This window comes from Pipistrellus hanaki (genome assembly GCF_964339955.1).
Source record: "Pipistrellus hanaki genome assembly, chromosome: 19".
Classification (NCBI taxonomy): Eukaryota; Metazoa; Chordata; class Mammalia; order Chiroptera; family Vespertilionidae; genus Pipistrellus; species Pipistrellus hanaki.
The window spans coordinates 6,677,016-6,703,758 of record NC_140521.1 but is presented as its reverse complement, the minus strand read 5'-3'; the positions used below and the strand labels follow the sequence as shown (position 1 = coordinate 6,703,758).

At 41.3% G+C, this 26,743-nt stretch overlaps 1 protein-coding gene across 17 annotated transcripts in view; it reads right to left on the bottom strand.

Annotated features, from left to right (window-relative positions):
- The window catches only part of ATXN2 (ataxin 2), an 81,425-nt gene extending 59,318 nt beyond the window's left edge, over positions 1-22,107 (bottom strand). For 4 of the 17 annotated variants that reach the window (XM_084868020.1, XM_084868024.1, XM_084868021.1 and 1 more), the window contains exons 1-2: positions 21,360-22,104; positions 289-325 (exon numbers count right to left, since the gene is read on the bottom strand). In XM_084868020.1, the coding sequence (XP_084724146.1) occupies positions 289-325; positions 21,360-22,063 (741 nt within the window). In that variant the 5' untranslated portion in view covers positions 22,064-22,104. Of the gene's footprint in view, positions 1-288; positions 326-21,359 lie in introns of all 17 variants that reach the window. The other 13 variants (XM_084868027.1, XM_084868015.1, XM_084868012.1 and 10 more) reach the window with 6 other exon arrangements.
- Positions 22,108-26,743: the final 4,636 nt, after the last annotated feature.

Here is a 26,743-nt window from a genome sequence, read left to right as displayed (position 1 = left end):
TACCTTTTAGGAGTTAGATTTGCCTTCAGTCATTTATAAAAGAAGAAATGACATTACTATGCATGAAAAATATTCCTAGGTAATATTACACTTTATACAGTCATCATCAAAATCACAGAGCTATTAAATTTATACCAAACAGTATTAATCTGTAAAAAATATCAGAGATATAAAATTGAAGAGGATCGATTTTTTTTTTTTTTTTTTTGCCTTGACTTTTGGTCTATGGTTTCAAAATCACATTTCAGTTACCAGTTTTTCCAAACAAATATAATTCAAGTTACTCACCGTAGACTGAGGCAGTCCCTTGTTATTATTTCGACCTCTGAAAAGATAAAATATTATATTTATTAAATTCAACAGGCTAAACAAGCTAAAAGTATTTTCACATTAAAAATATCTTATAATTCCATTCAAATAAAATACAAGTGATCAATCTGAGTCATCTAATAATAAAAGCTTTCTAAGAACAGTACTGCTCTCTCTCTTTCTGCTTTGCTGGCTCTGAGGCCCAGAACAGGTATGGGTCATGGAAAAAGGCAGGAGGAAAGAAACTAAACAATATCACACTCAAAATAAAAATAGCTTACTGGAATAACCAATACTAAATATAATAATCTTTACTCCAAAAGTAACCAACTGCTCTATTATAAAAAGCTCCTCAGGATCAAAATATAGATTCTGTTCCTGATGTGACTGATATCAAATCACCTATGTTTTTCCCTCAACTCTAAGAATAGGTACTGTGTTTATAACTGTAGAAAAACCTCTTGAAATAAGTAAAATTTGCCTTAGCAGGTTTGGCTCAGTGCATAGAGCGTCAGCTTATGGACCAAAGAGTCCCAGGTTCAATTCTGTTGCAGGCTCCTTCCTGGCCTGGGCCCTGCTCAGGGCGTGCAGAAGGCAACCCATCAATGTGTTTCTCTCACATTGATGTTCCTCTCTCTTGCCTTTCCTCTCTCTTCTACTCTCTCTAAAAATCAATGGAAAAATATCCCTGGATGAGGATTTTAAAAAGTTAAATCATTCAAAGCACTTTCTCTGCTAAACAGTAAGTGCCTTCTGTTGTAACAATGCAGCACACCAGTGAAGCTGGCTTGTCAAGTAATTTCCAGTAATGTGGACTCTAGTTTCAATTTTATTATAGAACATAATACACCCTAAGGCTTGTTTTATTAGAAAAGATTAGATCCCTTAGGAAATGATAAAAACACTAATAAAGTGAAATGTTATATTCCTAAAAACATGAGTTACCCTAGAATAACAGAATTGGGATCTCATTTTAATAAAATCACAACTCTCAAATTAAGATACAAACTTAAGGGAGAGATCAGCCAAAGGACTTGTATGCATGCATAGAAGCATAACAAATGGACAAAGACACCAGGGGGGTGAGGGCATGAGTAGGGGAAGGGGCAAAGAGAGGATAAGGACACATATGTAATACCTTAATCAAAAAGAAAAAAAAAGGTACAACCTTAAAACATTTAAAGAGAAGTACAATTCAGGTCCAAAAAGTCTAGCAGTTTTGAATGGTATCAATTCCCAGCAAAGCAGCACTGCCCTTAGCACTGAGGCCAGGACCGATTTGGTCTCCCACTCTGTCACCTCCTCTCACCTAAAAGATAATGTCTTGAACCAAATAACCTCTGGGATCCATCCATTTCTAATATTCTGATTCTGGGACCCTGCCTCACACACAGCAGAGAACTTCCTCAAGTCTAGCGATGACCAATAATTTACCACTTATAGAACTGACTAAAACCAGACACTATGGTAAGCACAATAGTCAAATCTCTCACCCCCCACCTTGAGAGGGGATGAAACCAAACCTTGGCAGTCAGTTAAATATCTTGACCAAAATCATTCAGCTCATGAGCAGGAGGTGGTATCTGAACCAGGTGATCCAAAGTCTAGGCTTTTCATTTCTAGGTTATGCTGCCTCTCTGAAATTACAGGGAATAAACTAGCCTCACAATTAAGCCTAATCAAACTTGTACACTTTTTTCAAACATTATTTGAATAATTTAGATTTTCCTATTTAATTTCTAGTCTGTAGCCAAAGGCTAAATCTTGTTTAGAAAGGTTATCTCATCTTAGTGGTTGCTAAGATGCCATCATTAAAAGACTTAAGCAAATGCCTCCAATTAAGTGCCTCTAAAGTTTAGAGTCTAAACTCACAAAGCCACTTAAGTTTAAAATATAAAACTCTTGCCGAAACTGGTTTAGCTCAATGGATAGAGCGTCGGCTTGGGGACTGAAGGGACCCGGGTTCGATTCCAGTCAAGGGCATGTACCTTGGTTGCGGGCATATCCCCAGTAGGGGGTGTGCAAGAGGCAACTGATGGATGACTCTCTCTCATCGATGTTTCTGACTCTCTATCTCTCTTCCTTCCTCTCTGTACAAAATCAATAAAATATATTTAAAAATAAAATAAAATAAAATAAAATAAAATATAAAACTCTTTTTGATAGTCATGCTACTTTTTATTGATTATACATTTCTGCCTTTGACTAATAAAGAGCAATTTTTTTGACAATCCAATTTACTCAGATCAAATAGCTCAACGGGAAAATAATAAATCACTCAAAGTGGTATAAAGTGTACAAAGTGCAGAAAGCACTGATTTCTCCTGATATCCAGGTGGTTGGACACTCAAGGTAGAATGTCAGCATTTCACAGAGCATTCTCTGAAACCGATAAAATCCCATGTGCATCTTTGTTTTTCCTCTTTTTGGATCTACTCAGATTATGCTTTACTTTTATTTCTCTTTAGTATTCTGAAACAAGGTACCTTAATATTTCACTCTGTTACAAAAAAATTTGAATCTCAAAGAAAAGCCAAGATCACATTCTAGTCCTAAATATACTTATGATTAGATTGATCAGATTTAACAAAACTATTCCCCGGTTTCTTAGCTTTTAATAGTTATTAGTTTAAAGTGTGATTCAGCCCTAACTGGTTTGGCTCAGTGGATAGAGCATTGGCCTGTGAAACTGAAGGGTCCTGGGTTCGATTCCGGTCAAGGGCATGTACCTTGGTTGCAGGCACATCCCTGGTGGGGAGTGTGCAGGAGGCAGCTGGTCGATGTTTCTCTCTCATTGATATTTCTAACTCTCTATCCCTCTTCCTTTCTCTCTTAAAAAATGAAATATATTTTTAAAAAATAATAAAATAAAGTGTGATTCAATATACCAAATTCACACAAAGAAAGTTACAAAAATAATAGCATAAACTGCTCCAAAATAATACAGGAAGGAGAAACCACGATGGCGGCATAGGTAAACACCTAAACTGCTGCCTTGCACAACTATTTCAAAACTATAACTAAAAGACAAAACGGACATCATCCAGAACCACAGGAAGGCTGGCTGAGTGGAAATTCTACAACTAGAAGGAGAAAAGCACCCTGAGACTCAGAGGAGCTGTAGGAAGCAGAGGTACCAAGGTGTGCACGCAGAGATGGAGGGCAACTGAGCACTCGGCTGGCTTTCTCAAGTGGGAGGGAGACAAAAGCTCCAGACTGCACTGAACTCGTTCCAGGAGAGACTCTCGGGATCCAGACTCATTCGGGAAGAAACTGGACTGTTAGGCAGCGGGCGGAACTCGAGGGCGGCTTTTTCTCAGAGGTGCTTGCAGTGATAACCATGGGACACTGAGACACAGGGACCTTTTAGGGCAGGGCTGACGGGAAACCAATGCTGTCTGCTTCGCCCTGAGACTCGGCCCCTTCAAAGCTGAGCACAAAGGCTTTTGCAAGTCTTGTCTCATAAAGGTGTCTCCAGCACAGAAGTTCTTCCAGCGTAGGCACAGCTGATCCTCACAGCCAATTGGTATCCTCCCAGTGATACCAACAACAATCAAGGCTTAACTACAACAAGAGTGTGCACACAGCCTACAAAGGGGTGCACCAAGAGTGTCCACCTCAGGTAATTGGGAGACTGAGCCACTGGGCCCTTTAGGACACCTAGCACACAAAGCTACTCTATCAACTCAGGGAAGCAGCCAAAATGCAGAGACAAAAACAAAACAAAACAAAAAAACAAAACAGATCACAAAGAAATGGAGGAAAGCAAAGGACTGGATATAGAGTTCAGAACCTAAAGGGTCCCAGGTTCAATTCTAGCTAAGGGTATATGCCTGAATTGCAGGCTTGATCCCCAGTAGGGGGCGTGCAGGAAATAGACAATCAATGATTCTCATCATTGATGTTTCTCTCTCTCTCCTCCTCCCTTCTTCTCTGAAATCAATAAAGAAAAATAAATAAATAAATAAATAAATAAATAAATAAATAAAAGGAATACTCAGCCCTAGCCAGCTTGGTTCAGGGAAAGAGCGTCAGCCTGCAGACTGAAGGGCCGTGGGTTTGATTCTGATCAAGAGCATATGCCTGGATCCCCAGTGGGGGGTGTGCAGGAGACAGCTGATCAATGATTCTCTCTCATCATTAATGTTTCTCTCTCCCTCTCCCTTCCTCTCTAAAATCAATAAAAATGTATTTTAAAAAAATACTCATCACTGCCGAAACCGGTTTGGCTCAGTGGATGGAGCATTGGCCTGCGGACTCAAAGGACCAGGGTTCGATTCCGGTCAAGGGCATATGCTCTGGTTGCAGGCACATCCCCAGTGCGGGGTGTGCAAGAGGCAGCTGGTCGATGTTTCTCTCTCATCGATGTTTCTGACTTTCTGTCCCTCTCCCTTCCTCTCTGTAGAGAATTAATAAAATGTTTTTTTTTAAAAAAAACTCACTTCTGTACTATTCCTATCAAAATGTACACAGGGAGTCCTCAGGTTAAGTCAGAGATCCGTTCCTATTGCGTAATGTAACACGAAGTCGGAACCCACCTACATAAGCACCTATGTCACTCACATGGAGCACATACACAGCAGTAATGAAGTGAAACAGTAAAAAAAAAAAAAAAAAAACTGAAAGAAAGTTAACAATTCCTGGCCTTTACTTGTGGTAAGTAAATGATTAAAAAAACAAACAAAACATAAAGCATATATGTACATACGTTAAAATGACGGAACTTTTTTTTTAAATTATAAATACTGTAAATGGGAGGTGGCGACGTAACCACGAAACGACTTAAGACAAGTCCCATGTAACTTGAGAACTGCCTGTAATCTGAATCTTATTAGGAGGGAATGTCAGACAAGCCCTAGTTTAGGGACATTCTACAAAATAACATCTTCAAAAGTGTCAAGTCATGCCCTAACCAGTCTGGCTCAATGGATAGAGTGTCAGCCTGCAGACTGAAGTTTCAATTCTAGTCAAGGGCATGTACCAGTAGGGGGTGTGCAGGAGGCAGCTGATCGGTGTTTCTCATTGATGTTTCAACTATCTATCCCTCTCCCTTCCTCTCTGTAAAAAACACACACACACACACACTGAAATGTATTTTAAGTATCAAGTCATGAAAAATAAAAAAAACAAAAAAAACTAAGGAACTACTTCAGATTAAGGAAGCCACAAAGACACAACACCTGAATGAAACATGCAATCCTGGAATGGTTCTTGGACCATAAACAATTGGTAAAATCTGAATAAGGCCTGTAGATAATAGTTTGACATAATATGAATTACCTGTGGTCTTGTAACAGAACGTCCTTGTTATTAGAAAATACTAAAGGCTCGGTGCACAAAATTTGTGCACTGGGGGGGAAGGAGGGTGTCCTTCAGCCTGGCCTGCGCCCTCTTGCAGTCCGGGAGTCCTTGGTGGATGTCTGCTTAGCCCCACTCCCTACAGGGAGTGCACAGTAGGGTCCCTAAGCCTGGCCAGTGATGAGGGTTGTTTGGGACCTTCCAGCTGCTAGCTGGGACCTTCCTTTGTTCCATGCCACCCCCTGGTGGTCAGCAAGCAATCGAACTCCGGTCCCCTGGTGTAACTCCCGAGGGGACACTTTGCATATTAGCCTTTTATAGATAGATAGATAGATAGATAGATAGATAGATAGACTTACTAAGTATTTAGTAAGTCAATGAGCCCAAAGGGAAAGAAAAAAAATGGAAACGAAAGCTTTCAAAGTAATCATTCTCTAAAACAAGTCAGCAAACTACAGCCAACAACCTGTTTTGTCTGGCCTTTGAGGTTAAGCATGTCTTTTAACTTCTTAAAGGTTGTTTTAAAAAAAGAAAAGCCAGGAAAAATATGCAACAGAGAAGTTATATGGCCCCAAAAGCCTAAAATATTTACTGAGTCATTACAAGAAAAGCCTGCACTGAAAAGAAACGGGGCTGCGATGTGAAAAACTGCAATTTAAAAATGAAGTTTATTGCTGTTTTATATGAACCAGTGCTTCTACAGGAATCTTCTCTACAGTATTACTTTTCATGAAAGTTTCATGTGTACATAATTAAGAAATGTTATGAAATGCTTATTGTCATTTAACATTAAGCTTTACAATGATGTTCAATTGAGGTTGATCCACCTATTGAAAAAACATCAAGGTATGTATTTAATAATGTGCATTTGATGACAACATTCTAGCAAGTTCCATAAATACAGGGACTTTGTACTGATCACTGAATTAAAAGCATCTAACATAAAATGAAGGGTTAACCTTAGATAAAAATAGACTTGAGACATATCAAACTTCTGAACCTCATGTGAATCCTGATTAGAACAAATTGTAAAAGAAAAGTAAACTGAGGAGACACACACTCAAAATGGTGCTTCTAGCTTGTGCAATAAAGGCAAGAAAAAGAAATAAAGGCTTGCCCTAGCCGGTTTGGCTCAGTGGATAGAGTGCCAGCATGCGGGCCAAAGGGTCCTGGGTTCAATTCCAATGAATGGCACATACCTCGGTTACAGCTCCTCCCCCAGCCCGGGCCCTGGACAGGACTCATGCAATAGGCAACCAACCAATGTCTTTCACATCAATGTTTCTGTCTTTTCCTTTCTTTTCCACCCTCCCTAAAAATAAATGGAAAAATATCCTCAATAGAGGATAAACTAAAAGAAAAAAAGAAAGAGAGAGAGAGAAAGAGAGAGAGAGAGAGAGAGAGAGAGAGAGAGAGACAGACAGACTGATTGGATAGGAAGAAAACTGTCTTTAAAAGACCACATAGCCCTGACCGGTTTGGCTCAGCGGATAGAGCCTCGGCCTGCTGACTGAAAGGTCCTAGGCTCAATTCCGGTCAAGGGCACGTGCCCGGACTGCGGGCTCAATCCCCAGCAGGGGGGTATGCAGGAGGTAGTTAATCATCAATGTTTCTATCTCTCTCCCTCTCCCATCTTCTCTGAAATAAAAACATATTATAAAAAATAAGTGTGCAAGACTTATACATTCATTTAACCAAATAAGATTTATTGGGTAAAATTAAAGACTGACAATACAACTACTAGTGAGAATGCTGAACAACTGAAACTGCTGGTGGGAAGGGAAAATGATACAGTTACTTGGAAAAGTTTGGCAGGGGTTCTTTTAAAGTAAAACATACTTAGACAACCTAGCAATCCCACTCCTAGGGAATTATTCAAGAGCAATTAATGTGAATGTTCAAAGTTGGTTTATTCGTAATAGTCAAACACTGAAAGCAGCCCAAATGTCCAATATCTGGTGGATAAAGAAACAACTATGATAATACAGTTGGCCCTCTCTATCAGTGAGCTCTGGAGGTTCTTAGGGCGGAATCATGCAATTTCTATTGGTACTGTCACCATACAAAATAATTATAAAACTCATTATATTTTTCACCATTTTGCTCATTTACCATTTGTTTTTCAAAACGTTTGACCTACATTCATTCATTCCTATAACTATTTCACCATGCTGGGTATCAGATTTATACAATCAAAATATTTCATTGATCCAGATTTCTAGAACCAGGCTAGTTGTATAGATGTAATGAATATTTTTTGGCATAAGAATACTGCATGCTTCCAGATCCCCTCCATAAAGCTATAATAATGCTCTTCCCCCCAGATATTCACATGGCAGACTGCTTGTTGTTATTTAGATCTCAACTTTTATGTCACCTCTTCAGAGGCTTTACCTGACTACCCCTAACTACTGTTATATCACCATTTTAGTGCTTGAATAATCGTATATTATAGTACTTACTGATATTTTGTTTATTATGTATTCATCTTTCTGTCTATCTTCCAGCCCCAGAATATAAACTGCATGAAGGCTAACACTTCTGATTGTTTCATTCACCACTGTGTGCCTAGGACTTGAAGAAATCCTCTTAAATACAGTAAATACTCTTAAACTGTAGGGTAAAAGTACAGAGCATAGTTTATGTGAATTATGACAAGTATTGACTAATTCAATTTCTCTTTATAGTACAGAAAAACTATAGCTGTCAAGGACAATTAACTAAAAACTAGAAATCTAATTCCAGCTCTTCTGGTTAGCTCAGGTGAGTCACTTTGTTCTTCCCATTTTCATTTTCTTAATAAAAAGTGAAATTTTATAATTAATACTTATTGGAAATTATTTCCTCACTGAAAAGATGTGTCAAACAAAGTGATGTCCAGCCAGTGTGGCTCAGTAGTTGAGTGTTGGCCTATGAATCAGAATTTGATGCTTCCATTCCTGGTCAGGGCACATGTCCATGGTGTAGGCTCAATCCCCAGTGGGGGAACTGCAGAAGGAAGCCAATCAATGATTGTCTCTCATTGATGTTTCTGTATCTTTTTCCCTTCCTCTCTAAAATCAATAAAAATATTTTTTTAAAAGCAATCCTGAGAAAAGAAGAACAAAGTAGGTGGAATCTCGATACCAGATTTCAAGCTGTATTACAAAGCCACTGTTCTCCTAACAGCCTGGTTCTGGCACAAGAACAGCAATGGAATAGAATAGAGAACCCAGATATCAACCCAAACCACTATGCTGAATTAATATTTGACAAAGGAGGCATGAACATACAATGGAGTCAAGACAGTCTCTTCAATAAATGGTGTTGGGAAAATTGGACAAATACATGCAAAAAATGAAACTAGACCACCAACTTACACCATACACAAAAATAAACTCAAAATGGATAAAGGACTTAAATTTAAGACAGGAAACCATAAAAATACTAGAGGAACCCACAGGCAGCAAAATCTCAGATATATGACGAAGCAATTTCTTCACTGATAACGCTCTTAGGGCAATGGAAAATAAAGAGAAAATAAATAAATGGGACTACATCAAAATAAAAAGCTTTTGTATAGCAAAAGAAACCATTAACAAAACAACAAGAAAGCCCACTGTATGGGAGAACAGATTTGCCAATGTTATCACCGATAAAGGTTTAATCTCCAACATTTACAGGGAACTCATACAACTTACTTAAAAGGAAGATAAATGATCCAATAAAAAATTGGGCAACGGACCTAAATAGAAACTTTTCAAAAGAAGACAGAAGGCCAAGAGACACATTAAAACATGTTCAAGTCACTAATTAGAGAGATGCAAATCAAAACGACAATGCGGTATCATCTCACACCTGTCAGAATGGCAATCATCAACAAATCAACAAATGACAAGTGCAGGCGAGGATGCGGAGAAAAAAGAACCCTCGTGCACTGCTGGTGAGAATGCAGATTGGTGCAGCTACTGTGGAGAACAGTACGGAGCTTCCTCAAAAACCTAAAAACGAATTCCCATTTGACCCAGTAATCCCACTTCTAGGAATATATCCCAAGAAACGAGAAACACCAACCAGAAAGGATATATGCAGCCCTATGTTCATAGCAGCACAATTCACCATAGCTAAGATTTGGAAACAGCCTAAATGCCCATCAGAAGATGAGTGGATTAGAAAACTGTGATACATCTACACAATGAAATACTATGCTGCCGTAAAAAAAGAAGGAATTCTTACCATTTGCAGCAGCATGGATGGAACTGGAAAGCATTATGCTAAGTCAAATAAGTCAGGCAATGAAAGAAAAATACCACATGATCTCACTCATTTATGGAAAATAAAGAACATTATAACCTGATGAACAAAAAGTTCGATACAGACAGTAAAGCATCAAACAGACTGTCAAATTACAGCCGGAAGGCTAGGGAGTGTTGGGGAAGGGGGGGAAGAGATCAACTGAAGGACTTGTATGCATATAAGCACAACCAATGAACACAAGACATTGGGGGGGGTGAGGGGATGAGGGCATGTGACAGGGGGTAGAGGAGGCTGGGGGAAGGTCAATGGGGGGGATGAGATATATGTACTACTATGTGTAATACTTTAAACAATAAAATTTAAAAGAGAAATAACAATCTAGTGATTTGAGCTAAATCACATGCATTGAACGATGAAAAATGTTAAGCCTCTTCTGTATCTCCAATGTGTCCTTAAGTCCAGAATAAACGGGGGGAGGTTTTGAAGCTTGCAGATGCAACATATGAACATTCTATTGGGCATCTCTTCCCAAAAATAAAAAAGTAACTTTCTCTTAAAAATCTCAAGTGTCACTGGAGAAGCCTTAGACCCTTTAATTAATGGATTGGCAAACTAGCAGTGTTTGTAGGTCTGACAAAGCTTCAGCAGTCGCACTAACTACTCTCTTTAGCCTCAAACTTCCAAGTTTTTCCATTTCATTCATTAATTCACTTTATCTTTTGCTGATTATTACTGACTAAAGATGGCACTTTCTGATTTGTCCTTCAGAATAATTCATCCGACCCAAGACGCCATTTCCTTACTACTTACAATGTCTTAAAAATCTATCATTTCTATCACAATTAAATGCTGACACTGTCAATACTCAGTAGTACACTTGTTGAAAGTGACAGATTTGACAACAAACTAGGTTCAAGCACACAGAATTTTAAAATGATAGGAATGGTTGACTGTGAAATGACCATAAACATACAAACAAAAATACCACCTGCCTGTAAGGTTAACCCACTTTTGTTCGGCGGTAGAGTGTAGCTTTGCTCCCATCTGAGTTCATCCTAAGGAGAAAGTTTGTAGGTGGAGGAGCAGCAGAATTTAAACATAGGGTACTGTGCAATGACAGCCGAAGCTGTAAGAGGAGGAAGGAATCACATTTTCCCGGGGTAAATATGTGAGGCACTCTGCAAGAGAGAATCTGAGCTAAGCCTTTAAAGACATGCTTAAGAGGACAAGATGACCGGATTGGAAGAGTCTGACTTATGCTAGAGAATAAATACACTATGCAGTCTGAGGATGGACTTGACTATCAGACTGAATAGTCTGATTTTGACTCAGCTAGTAAGGAGAGCCACTCACAGTTTCTCAATAGGAGGAGGACACGATGAAAGATGTTTGGGGAGATTGCTATGGCTCTGAAGTGTGTACAAGTATCCGGATAAGAAGTGACCAATCAGGAGGCTTGCTAAGTACAGTCAGCAAATACCTTCTGGTACCGAGGACAGGAGGGGAAAAAAAAACCACCACCCGCCTTCTCTATTCACAACACGTCTCTAAAACTTTATTTTGAATTTAAGTTCCTAAGTTAAAAAAAACAAACACATTCTTCCACTTGAAGTAACAGAAACATATGTGACAAAAAAACAAAAACAAAAATAAAACAGCAAAGTAGAGTCTTTGCTAATTGGAACTTTTAGAAAATGACTTTTTCTGGATAGATGAATCTTTTCTTAGATTACTGAATAAACATCAAATTTTGAAAACAAGTGAAATGTTACAGGTCCTAATAGCTGGGTAGTTCCTTTGGTTAGAGCATTGTCCCCATATGCCAAGGTTGCAAGTTGGAATCCCGGTCAGGGTACACACAAGAAGTGTGTTAACAGCCCTGGCCCGTGTGGCTCAGTTGGATGAGAGCCATCTCTGCACCAAGAGGTCTCAGGTTTGAATACCAGTCTGATTCCTGGGCAAAGCACATCAGATTTCGGACTCCATCCCCAGTAGGGACCATCCAGGAGGCAGCTAATTAATGTTTCTCTTCCTCCCTCTTTTTCTAAAATCAACAAAAACATTAAAAATAAAAAGCAACCAATGAGTGCATAAATAAGTAGAATAAATTGATGTTTCTCTCTCTAAAATCAATAAATTTTTAAATAAAATGTTAGGGAAAAGAAAACAAGATTTTAAAGTCAGATATGCAGCCAATTATAGAAGTTTGACAAATAATCTCTGTGGCCTTAGTTTCCTCACCTGTAAAGAGAATGAGAACTAAAAATTATCAGAGCCACTTCTAACTCCAAATCTGTATGATTCTCAAGTAATAAATACACTGTGCAGTCTGAGGATGGACTTGACTATCAGACTGAACAGTCTGATTTTGACTCAGCTAGTAAGGAGAGCCACTCAGTTTCTCAATAGGAGGAGGACACGATGAAAGATGTTTGGGGAGATTGCTATGGCTCTGAAGTGTGTACAAGTATCCGGATAAGAAGTGACCAATCAGGTTCTATGACGTGCCAAGAATGGAAAACAATAAAAAATGTAGTATCTCATTTTTAAGGAAGTTATTCTTTTCTCCTTTTAGTGGATACAGACACTGAGTCTCTGAGTGAGTGACTTGTCCATTCATTTATTCGTTCAAATATGTGACTCTCTTAGTGCCATGCCTGTTCGGTGAAATTGGGATACAGTAATGAACAAAATAAAGTTCTCACCCTCACAGAGTTGAATTTTATAGTTACCAAAGGGTGAAATCCTAGATAAAATGAAGGATGCCCAATTAAATTTAAATTTCAGATAAATAATGAATAATTTTGTTCCACATAATTTGGGACATATTTATACCAAAAAAATTAGTCACTGTTTACGAGAAATTCAAGTTTAACTGGGCATTCTTTATTTTTATTTGCTAAATCTGGCAACCCTAGCAGAGACATAACTGCAAATCCCTTCTTCAATCCTGTTAGTACATCTAAGTATATCTACATAGTGACTCTGATTATATCAATGAAAAATTAGTCTACACTGCAGCACAGTATATATACATGAAGTGAAACACAAGTTCTTTAAAACAATTCTTAAGCCCTTAACAATGCAATGCATTTTAACATCATTTATTCTTTTTCATTTTTCTAAAAATGTTGGTCATGACCCACTGCAGTGGTTTTACAATCTAAGGAGTCATTACTTGCAGTTTAAAAAAAATGTCTTTGATATGAAAAACAAGTTAACCTTGTCTTTTGTCTCTATTAAGAGCTTAACAAGTAACTACACTGTGCTATAAAACAGTAATGCCTTGGGCTCTACTACGGCATAGAGCTAAAAACTTAGTTAACCAGGATTGTGTACAGTCATGCACCATACAACATTTCAGTCTACAATGGACCACATATATGATTTGACAGTGGACCTATGAGATTATAATGGAGCTGAAAAATTCCTATCACTTAATAATGCTTTTACTCATGTGTTTGTGGTGATGATACTGGTGTTAACAGACCTGCAGCGTAGGCAGGCATATAAAAGTATATAGCACGTACAATCACTGTAGTAGGCTATACCATGGTTGGCAAACTCATTAGTCAACAGAGCCAAATATCAACAGTACAACAATTGAAATTTCTTTTGAGAGCCAAATTTTTTAAACTTAAACTTCCTCTAACTCCACTTCTTCAAAAGACACTCGCCCAGGCCGTGGTATTTTGTGGAAGAGCCACAGGTGGCTCTCGAGCCGCAGTTTCCCGACCACATTTAGATGGTCGCCTAAGGATGCATTTTTCAGAACATATCCTCATCAATAAGCTGCTCTGGACTATTTTTTGAGCTCCTGGGCCCCTTTAAAAATATGTGTGTGTGTGTGTGTGTGTATGTGTATATATATATATATATATATATATATATATATATATATATATATATATATATTGATTTTCTTATAGAGAGGAAGGGAGACGGATAGAGAGCTAGAAACATCAATGAGAGAGAAACATTGACAAGCTGCCTCCTGCACGCCCCCTACCCCGGATGTGCCTGCAACCAAGGTACATGCCCCTGACCAGAATCAAACCTGAGACCCTTCAGTCCCCAGACTGATGCTCTATCCACTGAGCCAAACTGGTTTCAGCTGGGCCCCTTTTTTATACTTCTCCCATATCTTAACTTTCTATCATACCATTATTATTTCTAATTGCTGTCGATATGTTTGCCCCTAAATGTTTTACCTTTCTACTTACTGGCAATCTGAAATTTTAAAAAAGCAAACTTACAGAATCCTGTGTAAGTAAAGTAAAAGCAAGTAAACTGAGAGACTCCCTGAAAAGCTAGCTCTCCTTTCTGTAATCTGCAAAGACCTTAACTCTTTTCTCTACCCGATTTTCATGTGTCTCAGGAAGGAAAACAGTGAACTACACAAGTTCCATAAAAATGTTTCTGATCCCAAAAAGAAAAATGCACAATTTGGTTCAAAACCAATCTTTTCTTTCTTTAAACTAGAACTATAATCAAGATTAATCTTGGCTATTTACAAAAATTTGTGCTAAGAATATTTTTAACCTGTGATTTATAAAAAGCAATATGAACATAAACTGGTATCACAAATACTAATACAGATAAATCCTCTCAAGGTAATATTTACAAGAGGACAACATTCTAAAGTTGATATACTTGATAAAAATAATCCACACTCACTTGTAATTACATTACAGACAAGCCTCACACTACAAACTGATGGTATTTACAAAGACTCCATTATAGGATGCCATTTTATCCAGTTTCCAAAATGCAGTTAGCTATTCATCATGGCATGAAATTGATATTTTATAGCCACTTGACTCAACTTCAGGGTTTAAAGTATAGATTATCTACATTTTTTTTTAATTTAAAGGGAATTCCAAATCTCATATGCATACAACTGCAAATAATTTTCAGTAAATAAAATCTAAGGTTGTAACAGTTGTGACAAAATTTCATAAACAACCCAAATCCGTAACAATACCAAATCATTAAAAGTAACAAAACCAAGGAGTTAACAGTAGAGTTCATACCACATGTGTAAAATCACATATATGTATATTTTAAAGATAAAAAACTAGACTTCCTATTTTAGCAAGCCAAATTCAAGGTTACAAAAAGATATTCTGAAGGACAAGGACTATCTGTGGTTGTATATTCTTTAAAATGAACATTGTGATCTTATATGTCTTTGTTCTGCATTTATTTAAAGGGAAGGATGTCATAAATTCTACAAATATACTGCATTGAGTTAAGTCCCCTAGCCTCTCAAGCTTCTGTTGTAATAAGACTTTCTGTTATCCTTCATGCTCAAATTCTAGTTTTTTGGGGGAAACAAATATTTAAAAAGACAATAAATATGCTGAACCCAATACAGTAAGTACCATATGATGCCATTCTGTTTAACATATGTATGTATATGTTCACAAATATCTCAAAAGAAAGATTGTAGGCCATGTTAATTTTACCAAAATTTGGGCTTCGTTTTTTGGTTCTCTGCATTCTTACTTTTCTACAGTGTGCATTTAAAACTGTTTTTTCAGCCCTAGCTGGTCTGGCTCAGTGGGTAGAGTGTGGGCCTGTAGACTGAAGGGTCCCGGGTTTGATTCCGGTCAAGGGCACATACCTGGGTTGCAGGATCTGTCTCCAGTGGGGGACGTGCAGGAGGCAGCCGATCAATGATTCTCTCTCGTCATGGATGTTTCTATCTCTCCCCCTCTCCCTTCCTCTCCAAAATCAATAAAAATATATTCTAAAAAAATAATAAAATAAAATAAAATAAAATAAAATAAAATAAAACAAAACACCTATTTTTCAGCCCTACTGGCATGGCTTAGTGGTTGAGCGTCAATCTATGAACCATGGTTCAATTCCTGGGTCGGGGATTGCCCAGGTTGCGGGCTTGATCTCTAGTGGGGGTCATGTGGGAGGCAGCCAATCAATCATTCTCTCTCATCATTGATGTTTCTCTCTCTCTCACTCTCTAAAAATCTATAAAAAGATTTATTTTTTAAAAACCGTTTTCAAATTATAGACAAGACTTTCAATATAACTGACATAGTACTTATACAAAGACTGTATCAATTTATTAATTTCAAGAATATATCTGTTCTGAAAAAAAAAAAAGAATGTATCTGTTCTGGACACTGGTTCAAGTACATCTCTTTTCTCTATGATACTATAAGCAGCATAAGATTAGGGACCACATTCTACACATATCCGAAAGCTCTAAACTTTATATATACGCTATATAAAATCTCTCGAAATGTTTTAAATAGAAAGTAGTTTACAACACATCTGCCTACAAAATTGCAGCTCTAATTTGTTTGGCAAACACCTTTATGGAGAATGATACTGTTCTACATAGGATGTTCATCTTCAAAAGCAGAAGAAATTCTTTTTTGATAGAAAAATATACTTTAAAGAATATCAAGAACATTAAAATATAGCTCCACCTATTTCCAATCATAAATAATGCTTGTAAAGAGTTCAAGTATCTATATTACAAATTCTAGATTCAGATGCTACAATCTCTCAAAAGCTTCATATTTATTGATGAGTAAATTCTCTAATAAAAATACCCCTTTTTTGAAGTCTAACATCCGAGGCAAAAAAAAAAACAAAATCTCAAGTTGATATAGGAAAAAGCACTCTATTTTTATTTTAGTAACACTCTCGCTAAAAAGACCACTGTATCAACCTCTTAAAATCGTGGCATGGAAGAAAAAAAAAAAATCGTGGCATGGTAACAGTCATAGATGACACATATAACCTTTGAAAAAAGTAGCTTTACTTTAAAAGATACAGCAGCAGATAGGCCCTTAAATCTCTATTTACATCTTCACTGAAGTTGTCACAATCATTTGAAATAGCTACAAAAAGAGGATTTTGTTCAAGCTCAACATTTTATATAGTATCAAAATACTATTACTATCTAGCCAAAATAGGAAATTAAAAGTTTTGGGGGGGGAATTTTTTTCTAAAAACTTAAAATCCATTTCAAGGTATAAAAACATTTTGCTATGGTGAATGTAAGTTCTAACACAGCTGTAGCTATTTAGAGCAAAAAAAAAAATCCTCCCCTCTAAGTCGAAACATATGGCTATTAAATAGCTATGATATGAGTTAACATCCCCTTCGTAAAATTGTAACTGTTTCTCTAATTAGAGAAACACAGAAAATACAAGTTTACAATTTAACCAAAAAAGGAACACCATGACTGATACCATTAATGTTTTGACTTTTAAGAATGCAAAATCTTTAAAAGCAACTGTAGACATTTTTCTTTGATGAGCAATATGATATAGGTTTTTGCCCAATCATAAAAAGTGTATTTTCTCTAGATACTTGGAATGAAAATTAAACTGATTAGATAATATAAATAAGCCAGATAGAAAAACAAAATGTACCTCTTTTAACAGCCATTCACAGCTTGCCTCTAGTGACTTAACTGCCAATTAACTTTTTTTGTCCAACTTCAAATTTGGTTATTATCAATAACCACATAAAAGAATGAAATTAACATAGGGTAATGCAGTTTAAACCTTATAAATTACAAATGGGGCTATGTGACTAATTAATCTAGATTAATAGCAAATGACTACCTCCTCCAAAATTTTGCTCAAATGTTACCCACCCCCTGCCCCCATACTCCCATATTACTCCCTTAATGTGCTCCCCTCTAATATGAGGTGGTCTCATATTAGAGGAGAGCATAAATACAGCTTGCTAATTTAATGTTATGTTTATGGTCTGGTTCACATTTGAATGTAAACTACTGCTTTTTATTCACTGATATATCCCAAGTACCTATACCTGCCTCATACATATTTTCAATAAGTTGAATAAATGTAGATGTTTTTAAGCTTTTCTAAAAGTATGTAAAGAGCCAAGGGAATTAAAAAAACCTGATGAACAATATTAACTGGCGAATATAAATAGAATCAGAGGTATGGAAGGGGAGTGAACTGACGATTCTCGGGGAAAAGAGGAGTGGGGGGTGTGGGAAGAGCCTGAACAAAAACTGTGCACCTATGGATGAGGACAATGGAGGGTGGGGAAAGGGCAGAGGGTGGGGTGGGGACCTGGTGGAGGGGAGCAATGGAGGGGGGGAAAAATGAGGAACATTTGTAATAGTATGAACAATAAAGATTTACTAAAAAAATAATAAAAATAAAAGTAAATAAATAAAAGTATTTAAAGAGATGACCATATCACTGATATTTAAATGGGAGCACGATGAACCATTACACTAAACTGCAGCATAAGTTCTACATTGCAAGGCCTTCAGAGAAAGAAGCAGTAAAAACACTAAAAAGTGAAAATTACTAAAAGTTTTTATTGACCCTTTATACCATAAAATAAAATCCTGTTATATTATTTAGAATAGAGACTATGGTTATAGATTGTAAACCCAGCATTTTTTTTTTTAAGTGGGGAAAAGGAAAAGATATGGGTTAACCAGTGCTAATTCCCAATAGTGCCAGGAAACTACATAAAAGATACCAAACATAAACTGGTCACGGAGTAATACTAATAAATACTTTGGTGAATGAGGGAAGTTGACAAAACAACAAATCATCAAAAAAGCTTCAGAACAAGTCCTCAGGACTTTTATTCCTCTACTTAGTCGAAATAGCAACACAATACATAAACCATGTGTTCTCCCTAATACTATCAGTCCCAGTTTTCAAAGCAGCTTCACATATATTATTTCATAAAATCCTCAGAGACACCAAATTCAAACTCACTCAAAAGTGCTAACAAAAGCACTTAATAATGTATGCACTTCGCCCGAAAGTACACCTTTTCTCTTGGAAATCCCTCCCTGTGTCTGACAAACTACAAAGATACTATTCTATAGAAGAGCCACCTTCTTGGCACTGGAAACTTACACAAGTCCTCGGAAGAGTAATACCGCACAGCGAGCAAGAGCCATAAAAATCTTCAAGCCCTCTGACCTAGTAAAACCACTCCTGGGAACTTTCTCTAAGGAAATAATTAGACTTATCAAAAAAGCTATTAGTATAAAGATATTCTGCACCATTATCTATAATTTTAAAACATAATTCCCAACTAGAGAATGGTTAAGAAGAAATCTAAAAAAAAAAAAAAAAAAAAGTTGAAGAAAAAAAGCTAAACACAAAATAATCAACTAGTCGCTAAAATTACATAAAAATGAGCCAACATAAGAATTGGAATTAAGGTAAAATCATGATCAAGTATTAACAGTGTGGTTACATTGTTCTAAGAGGGGGGGAAACCACCTCCTGAAACACATATGACAAAAACAGAATTTTGAAAGCCAGACGAATCCATCATTTACCTCCCCCACAGTCAAATACGAATAAATGTTGTATTACTTAAAGCTGACGTGAATTTCTAGACTTTCAAAAATATTTTCCTATCTCTAAACAAGGCAAACCCCACGCTGCATTTTCTTTCTTCACCCTCAGTCTCAAACTTATTTTAACAGCCGAAACACTCCAACACAAGTGAGGACACTTGAGAAATAATTGGTTTATGAAGAACCCAGTTAACAGTGATTCAAATGGAAAGAATTCTACGAGTACATTAACTAAAGATCTGCACAAAACTTCACATATGAATCCAAAACATCAAACAAAACTCCACATTCTTATCAAAAAGAGGGCTACAATTTATAAATTGTAAAAGAACTTAAAGCTTAAGGAGAGCCTATGCAGGTTAAAAGCTCATTTTTAAGTCTTATTTGAACGAGTTGAACATATCTGCCAGATTTCTATCTGATACCTAAGAAGGAAAAAAAAAAAAAAATCAATGCCTCTTTTTCTTAAAAAATTATAATTTTTTTTCCATTTTTCATTATGGATGCCACGGGGAAAGGGAAGCTTAAGTTACAGAATCCTAAGTGGACAAAGTGGGGGGAAATGGGCACTTCATTTGAACTATTTTATTAGCTAAATACTAGATAGCTTTTGTAGGTAAACTGTCTGGGGAAACGGAGTAAGGGTAGAAGTCAGAAAACCAACGTTCCCCCCGCCCCAATGAAGGCAGCGGCACTATGTAAAAATCAGTTCAGTTTCATCTAAAACGGATTGCTAAAAACCTGTTTTCAAAAAAAACACAAAAAAGCTCGATGCATGATTTTACCTTAATTGCCAACTCCCCCAGCTGGGATGAACGAGGGAGGGGCACCCTAAACCCCACCTCGTACAGCTCAGGATGGCCATTTCACGGCCCTGCCAGCGCCGCCCAGGCCTGGGGAGGGAGGCGGGCCGCGGCGGGGCCGGCCCAGGGGAAATGGACTTGCGTGCCCTTGGTGCGCGCTGGCGGCACTCCCCAAGTTAAGGACACCGGCCACAAAGGAACGGAGTCTATTGACATTTGCTGCCCCGTCTGAACACTAAGCATTTTCTTGGTTCGTGAAATACGAACTGACAACCACCACCCCCCGTGCACGCGCCGCCCCTGGCCTTGCCCGCGCGCACACACACCCTCCCGGGCCAGCCCCGTTACCTGAGCCGACACGGAGCCCCCCGGTCCCACGGCAACCCTGGCTCCCGGGCGCTGAGGGGGGAGGCCCCGCGGGGCAGCACCCGCATTGCTGACCCCGGGAACCCCACCAAGTCCGCCTCCGCAGCCATGCCTCTCCCCTCCGGACTGCAGGCCCTGGGGCGGGCGGGGGGGCATGCGCAGCGCGCCCGCCGCTGCCACCCGCGCGGCCCCCGGCCCGGCCCGGCCCTCGCCGCCGCGATCCCCGGGCGCCTTCCCTCCCGCGGCCTCGGAGCAGCAATGCGGCTCCGGCCACCACCCGCCGGAGAGGCGCCTGCGGGGGGAAGGACGGAGGCCGCGAGGGGGCTGGGCCTCCCCTCCCACCCCGTCCCCAGGTGGGGGAGTCCGGGCCTCGGATTTGCACGCGGGGCCGCAGGGGCGCCCGCGATCCCTCAGGAGCCGGGAGGGGGGCTGCGGGCCCCGGGCAGGCCCCAGCGATTCCACATGTGCCCCGTGGCTGCCCCTTCGTCAATCCCAACCGGGGGAGTTGGCAAGTTTCGAGAGACCGAACCCAAACGTCACGACCCCTCCACGTTCCTGTCTAAATCGGAGGGGGTGGGGGGCGCCGGCCAAGCATCCCCCTCCGTGCGGGCCGGAGGCGGCTCCCGGGAGGTGGGCCCGAGGCTGGCCGTCGCCGGGACCTGCGAACCGCTCCCCAACACTCCCCCGGGGAGGGGAGGCTGCCCCGTCCTTCCATCTTGGCCGTTTGGGGAGGGGGTGGGGTGCCGCAGGGGCTGGCCGCGGCCTGACATTCCCGGAGGGAGCCCGGGGCGCCTCCCACCCAGCCCCCCGGGCTGCAGGCCGGAGCGGGGAGCCCCACCCCACTGCGGGCCCCCGGCCCACCTCCCCACCCCCACCCCTACCCCCACCCCCACCCCCCCAGCGCGGCCGGTCACGGGGCGGGGACGGCGGTGGGGCCGCGGGGGAGGGGACGCGAGGCCCAGGCTCGCCGGGCGCGGAGGGGGCTGGGGCGCGACACCCACCTGCCCAGGCCGGGCCGCCCGCTGCCGGCGCTCGCCGCCGCCGCCGCCGCTGCCGAGGAGGAGGAGGAGGAGGAAGCCGGGGCCGAGGACGAGACCGAGGGCGAGGGCGGCGGGGCGGAGGGCGACGTGAGGAGGCCGCCGCCGCCGCCGGGCTTGCGGGTGCTGGCGGCCGCGGACGGCGGCTGCTGCTGCTGCTGCTGCTGCTGCTGGGGCTTCAGCGACATGGTGCGGGGCCCATACACCGGCCCGCACGCCGGGCGGGGACAGCCGGGAGCCGGGCGCGCCGAGGAGACGCCGGAGCGCGGCGGGGACGCGCGGGCGCCGAACGGGGAGGCGCGGGCTGGCGCGGCCGGGGGGGCGCCCGGGCCCGCGACGGGGAGCAGGAGCACGACGAAGGGGCGGGGGGGCCCGCCGAAGCCGAGGAGCTGCCGGGAGCCGGGCCGGGACGCGCCGCCGCCGCCGTTGCCGTTGCTACCAAAACAGTCTGAGGCGGAGGGTGGCGAGCGCAGCCCGGAGGGAGGGGGGCCGGGGCCGGGGCCGGGCGGAGGAGGAGCGGCGGAGGGATACGGGGCCGCAGCTGCGTTGCCGCCGCCCCGCCGCTCGGGCCGCGGCAGCGAGTGCCGCCCGGGCCCCCTGGCCGCGGCTGAGCGGCGGGGCTCGAGGCCCGCGGCCGGGCCCCGAGGACCCGCGGCTGCCGAGCGCATCGGAGGCCGCGGACGGAGACGCGATCGGCGGCGCTGCCTGGTGGGCGCGGAGGCGCAGGCTGGGGGACTCTTTACCGGAAGTCGGAAGGGTCGGGGCGGAAGCAGAACGTACAGCGGCCCCAGGGCCGGGAGGGACACGTGAGGAGCGGGCGCCGCGCTGGACCGCGTTCGCGGGGGTCGGGTGAGGGCCTGGCGGCCCCATCCAGCCCGGATCCGCCCTCCTCGAGGCGGGTCTGCCCTTTGGAGAGGGCGTGTCTGTCTTCGCCTGCGGGGCCGGCCTAGTGCCGGAGCCGGGAGGGGGAAGCGTTTCTTCCCCGCCCCCCAATATCCCTGCTGTGTCCTCGGGCTGCGAGGCTTACCCGAGATTGCCCCCACCTGATGCAACCTAAGAAAAGGACAGCGAGCGCTTTCGAGGCGGACATTGCCTGGATATATGTGTGTGCAAACCTGGGACACAAGCATCCCGTCGTGTTTCTTTGTATCCCCAGCCCCGGGCACGCAGTGGGCGCGCAGGGTCGCCGGGAGTCTCAAAGGCAGGCCGTCCTCCCTTTCCTGCCAAGCAGCCTCCCCCCGGGGCCGCTCACATCTGGTTACCTTTTCCCCACTTCGCCGGCCCCTGCAACGCAGTCACCACAAAACGCTTGGGTATCTGACCTTCATTTGAACCCATTCTCCCCTCACTTGAACTTCTTTTTCCTCATTCATGAGACTCAAAAAGGAAGTGTCCGTGATTGGTAGAGCTGTGGATAATGGGGTCTCCCCCGGTGGAGACCGAACAGGCCTCTCATAAGAATGTGCGAACTTTAGACCTTGGCCCCTTCAGAAGTTTTACTTTAACTTAGATTGCTAGCCAGCACAGTAGTCCGTTTTAAACATATGTTGCAATTAAACTGGAAGCAAGTAGGTAACTTGATTTTTTTCCAGTGAAGAATCTAGTTTTGTAAAAAAGGGAAATACTTTAGGAAATGATAGGGAGGAAAACACCAACACTCCTCTCAATGGCCCAGAACCATCAGATAAAAAAGGTAAAGACTTAGAAAAACTTGGAGAATGGGTGCCACGAGTCTCCAGCAGCCAAAATGAAATAATTCTCCAGGCAGAAATGATCATTATATTCTTCAAACAGCTGAAAAGTAGGAAAATCAGCTCTCTATCTGAGGTAAAAAGGAGATTGGGTGGGGGTAGTATTAAACCAGTAGTTGCAAAATCCTTTAAAAATTAACCCAAAGGAAATTGAGACTAAAAAAAAAAAAACAAAAAACAGATGAGGTGGGGGGAAAAATAGAAGGGCCATATAATAGAAATACAATCAACTTTCTGTGGCTTAATGATTTGACAATTAGCCATATCAGGGACCAAGGTCCCAGAATTCAATCTTAGGACCAAATTTCAGACTGATGGGAGGAAAAAGGGAAGTGGCATAAGGTCCGAAGCTGACACAGCTGAACTTGATTTAATTTATGTTGCGCAAGCTCGTTTTCACCCATTATCATTGAAAATATTTTTATCAATTTATTAAAGTATAAATTACATGTGAAATTCACTCATTTTTATATAATTCAAGGATTATCAGTCAACCATAACCACTAATTTCACATTTCCCTCCCCCCATAGGATCCTTCATACCTATCCTCAGCCCCAACAACTAATTTACTTTCTGTCTCAGTGGATTTACCTGTTCTAGACAGTTCATATAAGTGGAATATTACAATAGATGGTCTTTGTCTGCCTTTTTTATTTTTATTTTTTATTTTTAAATATATTTTATTTATTTTGTACAGAGAGGAAGGGAGAGAGATACAGAGTTAGAAACATCGATGAGAGAGAGTCATCGATCAGCTGCCTCTTGCACACCCCCTACTGGGGACGTGCCCGCAACCAAGGTACATGCCCTTGATCAGAATCGAACCCAGGACCCTTCAGTCCCCAAGCCGACGCTCTATCCATTGAGCCAAACCGGTTCCGGCTGTCTGCCTTTTTTAAAAATACATTTTTATTTATTTCAGAGAGGAAGGGAGAGAGGGGGAGAGAGAGAGAACCATCAATGATGAGAGAGAATCATGGATCGGCTGCCTTCTGCATGTCCCCTACTGGGCAATGAGCCCAAAACTTGGGCATGTGCCCTTGACCGGAATCAAACCCAGGACCTTTAAGTCCACAGGATGACACTCTATCCACTGAGCTAAACTAGCCAGGGCTTGTCCGCCTTCTTTCTCATATATTTTTTTGTGAGGTTTATCCATGTCAGTATTTCACTCCTTATTATCACTGGATAGTTTTTGGTTGTATTTGTGTATTTACTCAAATACACAAACTACTTGGTTTAGATTGTTTCAAGTTTTGGGCTGTTATGAATAATGCTATGAACATTTGTATACATTATGTCATCATATAGACATGTTTTCATTTCTCCTAAGTAAATGGCTAGGAATGAAATGTTTGGTGATAATAGCAAATTCATATTTAACTTTTTAAAATTGATTTTTTAGAAAGAGGAAGCAGGATGGGGGGGGGATGGAACAAGGGTCGAGATTTATTGTTCCACCCATTTATGCGCCCATTGGTTGATTCGTGCATGTGCTCTGACCAGGGATCAAACCCAGCCCAGAACCTCAGCACATTGGGAGGGTGCTCCAACCAATTGAACCAGCCTGCCAGAGCTATATTTAACTTTTTAAAGATACTATCAAACTTTTTTTTCCCAGCGTGACTGTGCCATTTTACATTCACACTTGGAATGTTTGCAGGTTTATCATTAAAATTTTATTTCTGGCCTTAGCCTGAGCGCCAGCCTGTGGACTGAAGGATCCCAGGTTCGATTCTGGTCAGTCAAAGGCACATGTCCAGGTTGCAGGCTCCATCTCCAGTGGGGGAATGCAGAAGCAAGCCAATCAATGATTCTCTCTCATCTCCCTTCCTCTCTGAAATCAATAAAAAATATATTTTTTAAAAAATCTGATTTCTGCTTTCATATTAAAATGAAAACCAAGAGAACCTCTATTGTCATGCTGTTTTATACACCCTACCCCATTTTTCTTTATGGAAGGATTACCACCCCAAACCAAGGAATATCTATTATTGCAAATTCTTCACCTCAATTCTAGACAGCATGGTTATTTGACAGCCACTGTGGTGTCAGAGGGCTTTGTATCTTATGACAGGATAACACACCTTAAGACCAATGGTGTGGCAGGCAGCCTTTACAGTGTGACCCCATATGAACCTGTTCTGGTGTGCAGACCCTGTGAAACACTCTCTACTTGAATATGAACTGGACCTAGAGGCTTCCCTCTAACAAAAAGAAAAAACTAGGGGTTTTCACTTCCAAGGTTAGGTTACAAAAAGACTGTGGCTTCTATCTTACACTGCTCACCCTTGCCCACTCCCTTTGAAGAAAGACAGCCGCCATGTTATGAGCTGCCCTATGGAGAGGCCCACATGGCAAAGAACTGAGTCTCCAGCCACAGCAGTGAGGACTGGATGGCTTCCACAGCCCTGTGAGCAAGATTGGAAGCAGATCATCCCCTAATCAGCCCTTGATTCTGACCTCAGCCCTGGTCAATGCACCTTCATTAGGCTTTGTTAGAGACCCTGAACTAGAGATGCTCTGCTAAGCCACACCAGATTCCTAACTCTTGCTGTTTAAGTTAATAAATTTTGGGATAACTTGTATGCAACAAGAGATAATATAGACGACCCCAAAAAGAGTGACTTCATTCAGAATTCTTTAAAGACAAATGTTGAAGTCGGAAACTAATATCATATCCAATAAAAGTTAAATTTTGAGTGCCCTCTCCACCCCAAATGATTTGGGGGCAGCCATTTAAACAAAACTAAGTATCATTGGAGATTTGTCATCGAAGACTTTGAGGAACACTGACTGTCCTGAAAGAGTTCTGATATTAAGAAATATTGTTAAAAAATTAACTTAAAAAAAGCAGTGACCATTTCAACCACTATTTCAGAAATGAAAAATAGTATCAAGTGAGAAGTCACATAAAGACTTTCAAACCTGGGAATCAAGTCCTGTGGATTATGTACTTGGTTTCTGATACTCAATAACCCTTGAGCGAACCACATGGCCCTCTCATTTTCATCACTTCAATGATTAATCAAGTCTGAGGATTTGGGATAAAAAAAAAAATTATATAGCCATACAAAGAATGATTTGCTATCACTCAGTTACAGAAGCATACATCTGATGATCCAGTATTTCCAGCAATTCTCTGCAATCATTTCTCTTCAGTGCTCTTCATTTGGTCATGTTTAATGTATGAAGCCTACATTACTCACTCAATACTCTTGATTTTGCTTTCAAAAGCATGAAAATTAATTCAAATAAAAACTAACATGCACTGCCCCCCCCCCCCGCCCCATCTACAAAATCCATCTTCTTAAGGTTTTTGCAAAGACCAATCCTCATTTAAGAAAAGAGAGAGAGAGCAGATGTAATTTCAAAAATAGGACCATGGCTAATTAAACCAGTGTTGTTTTTTTTTCTAACCATGGTTACTCGGGATTCATAAAGGCTAATCTATTTGTAGACACTCCAGGAATCCCAAAAGACTAAAAGCAAGAAAACTTTTTTAAAAGTGTTGTGTGTTGGAGGGGGGGTTGCTTCTAAGAGGCGTTATTTGTACACCTTGTCTTCAAAATAAGAAGTTTCCCATAGGTTTGGAA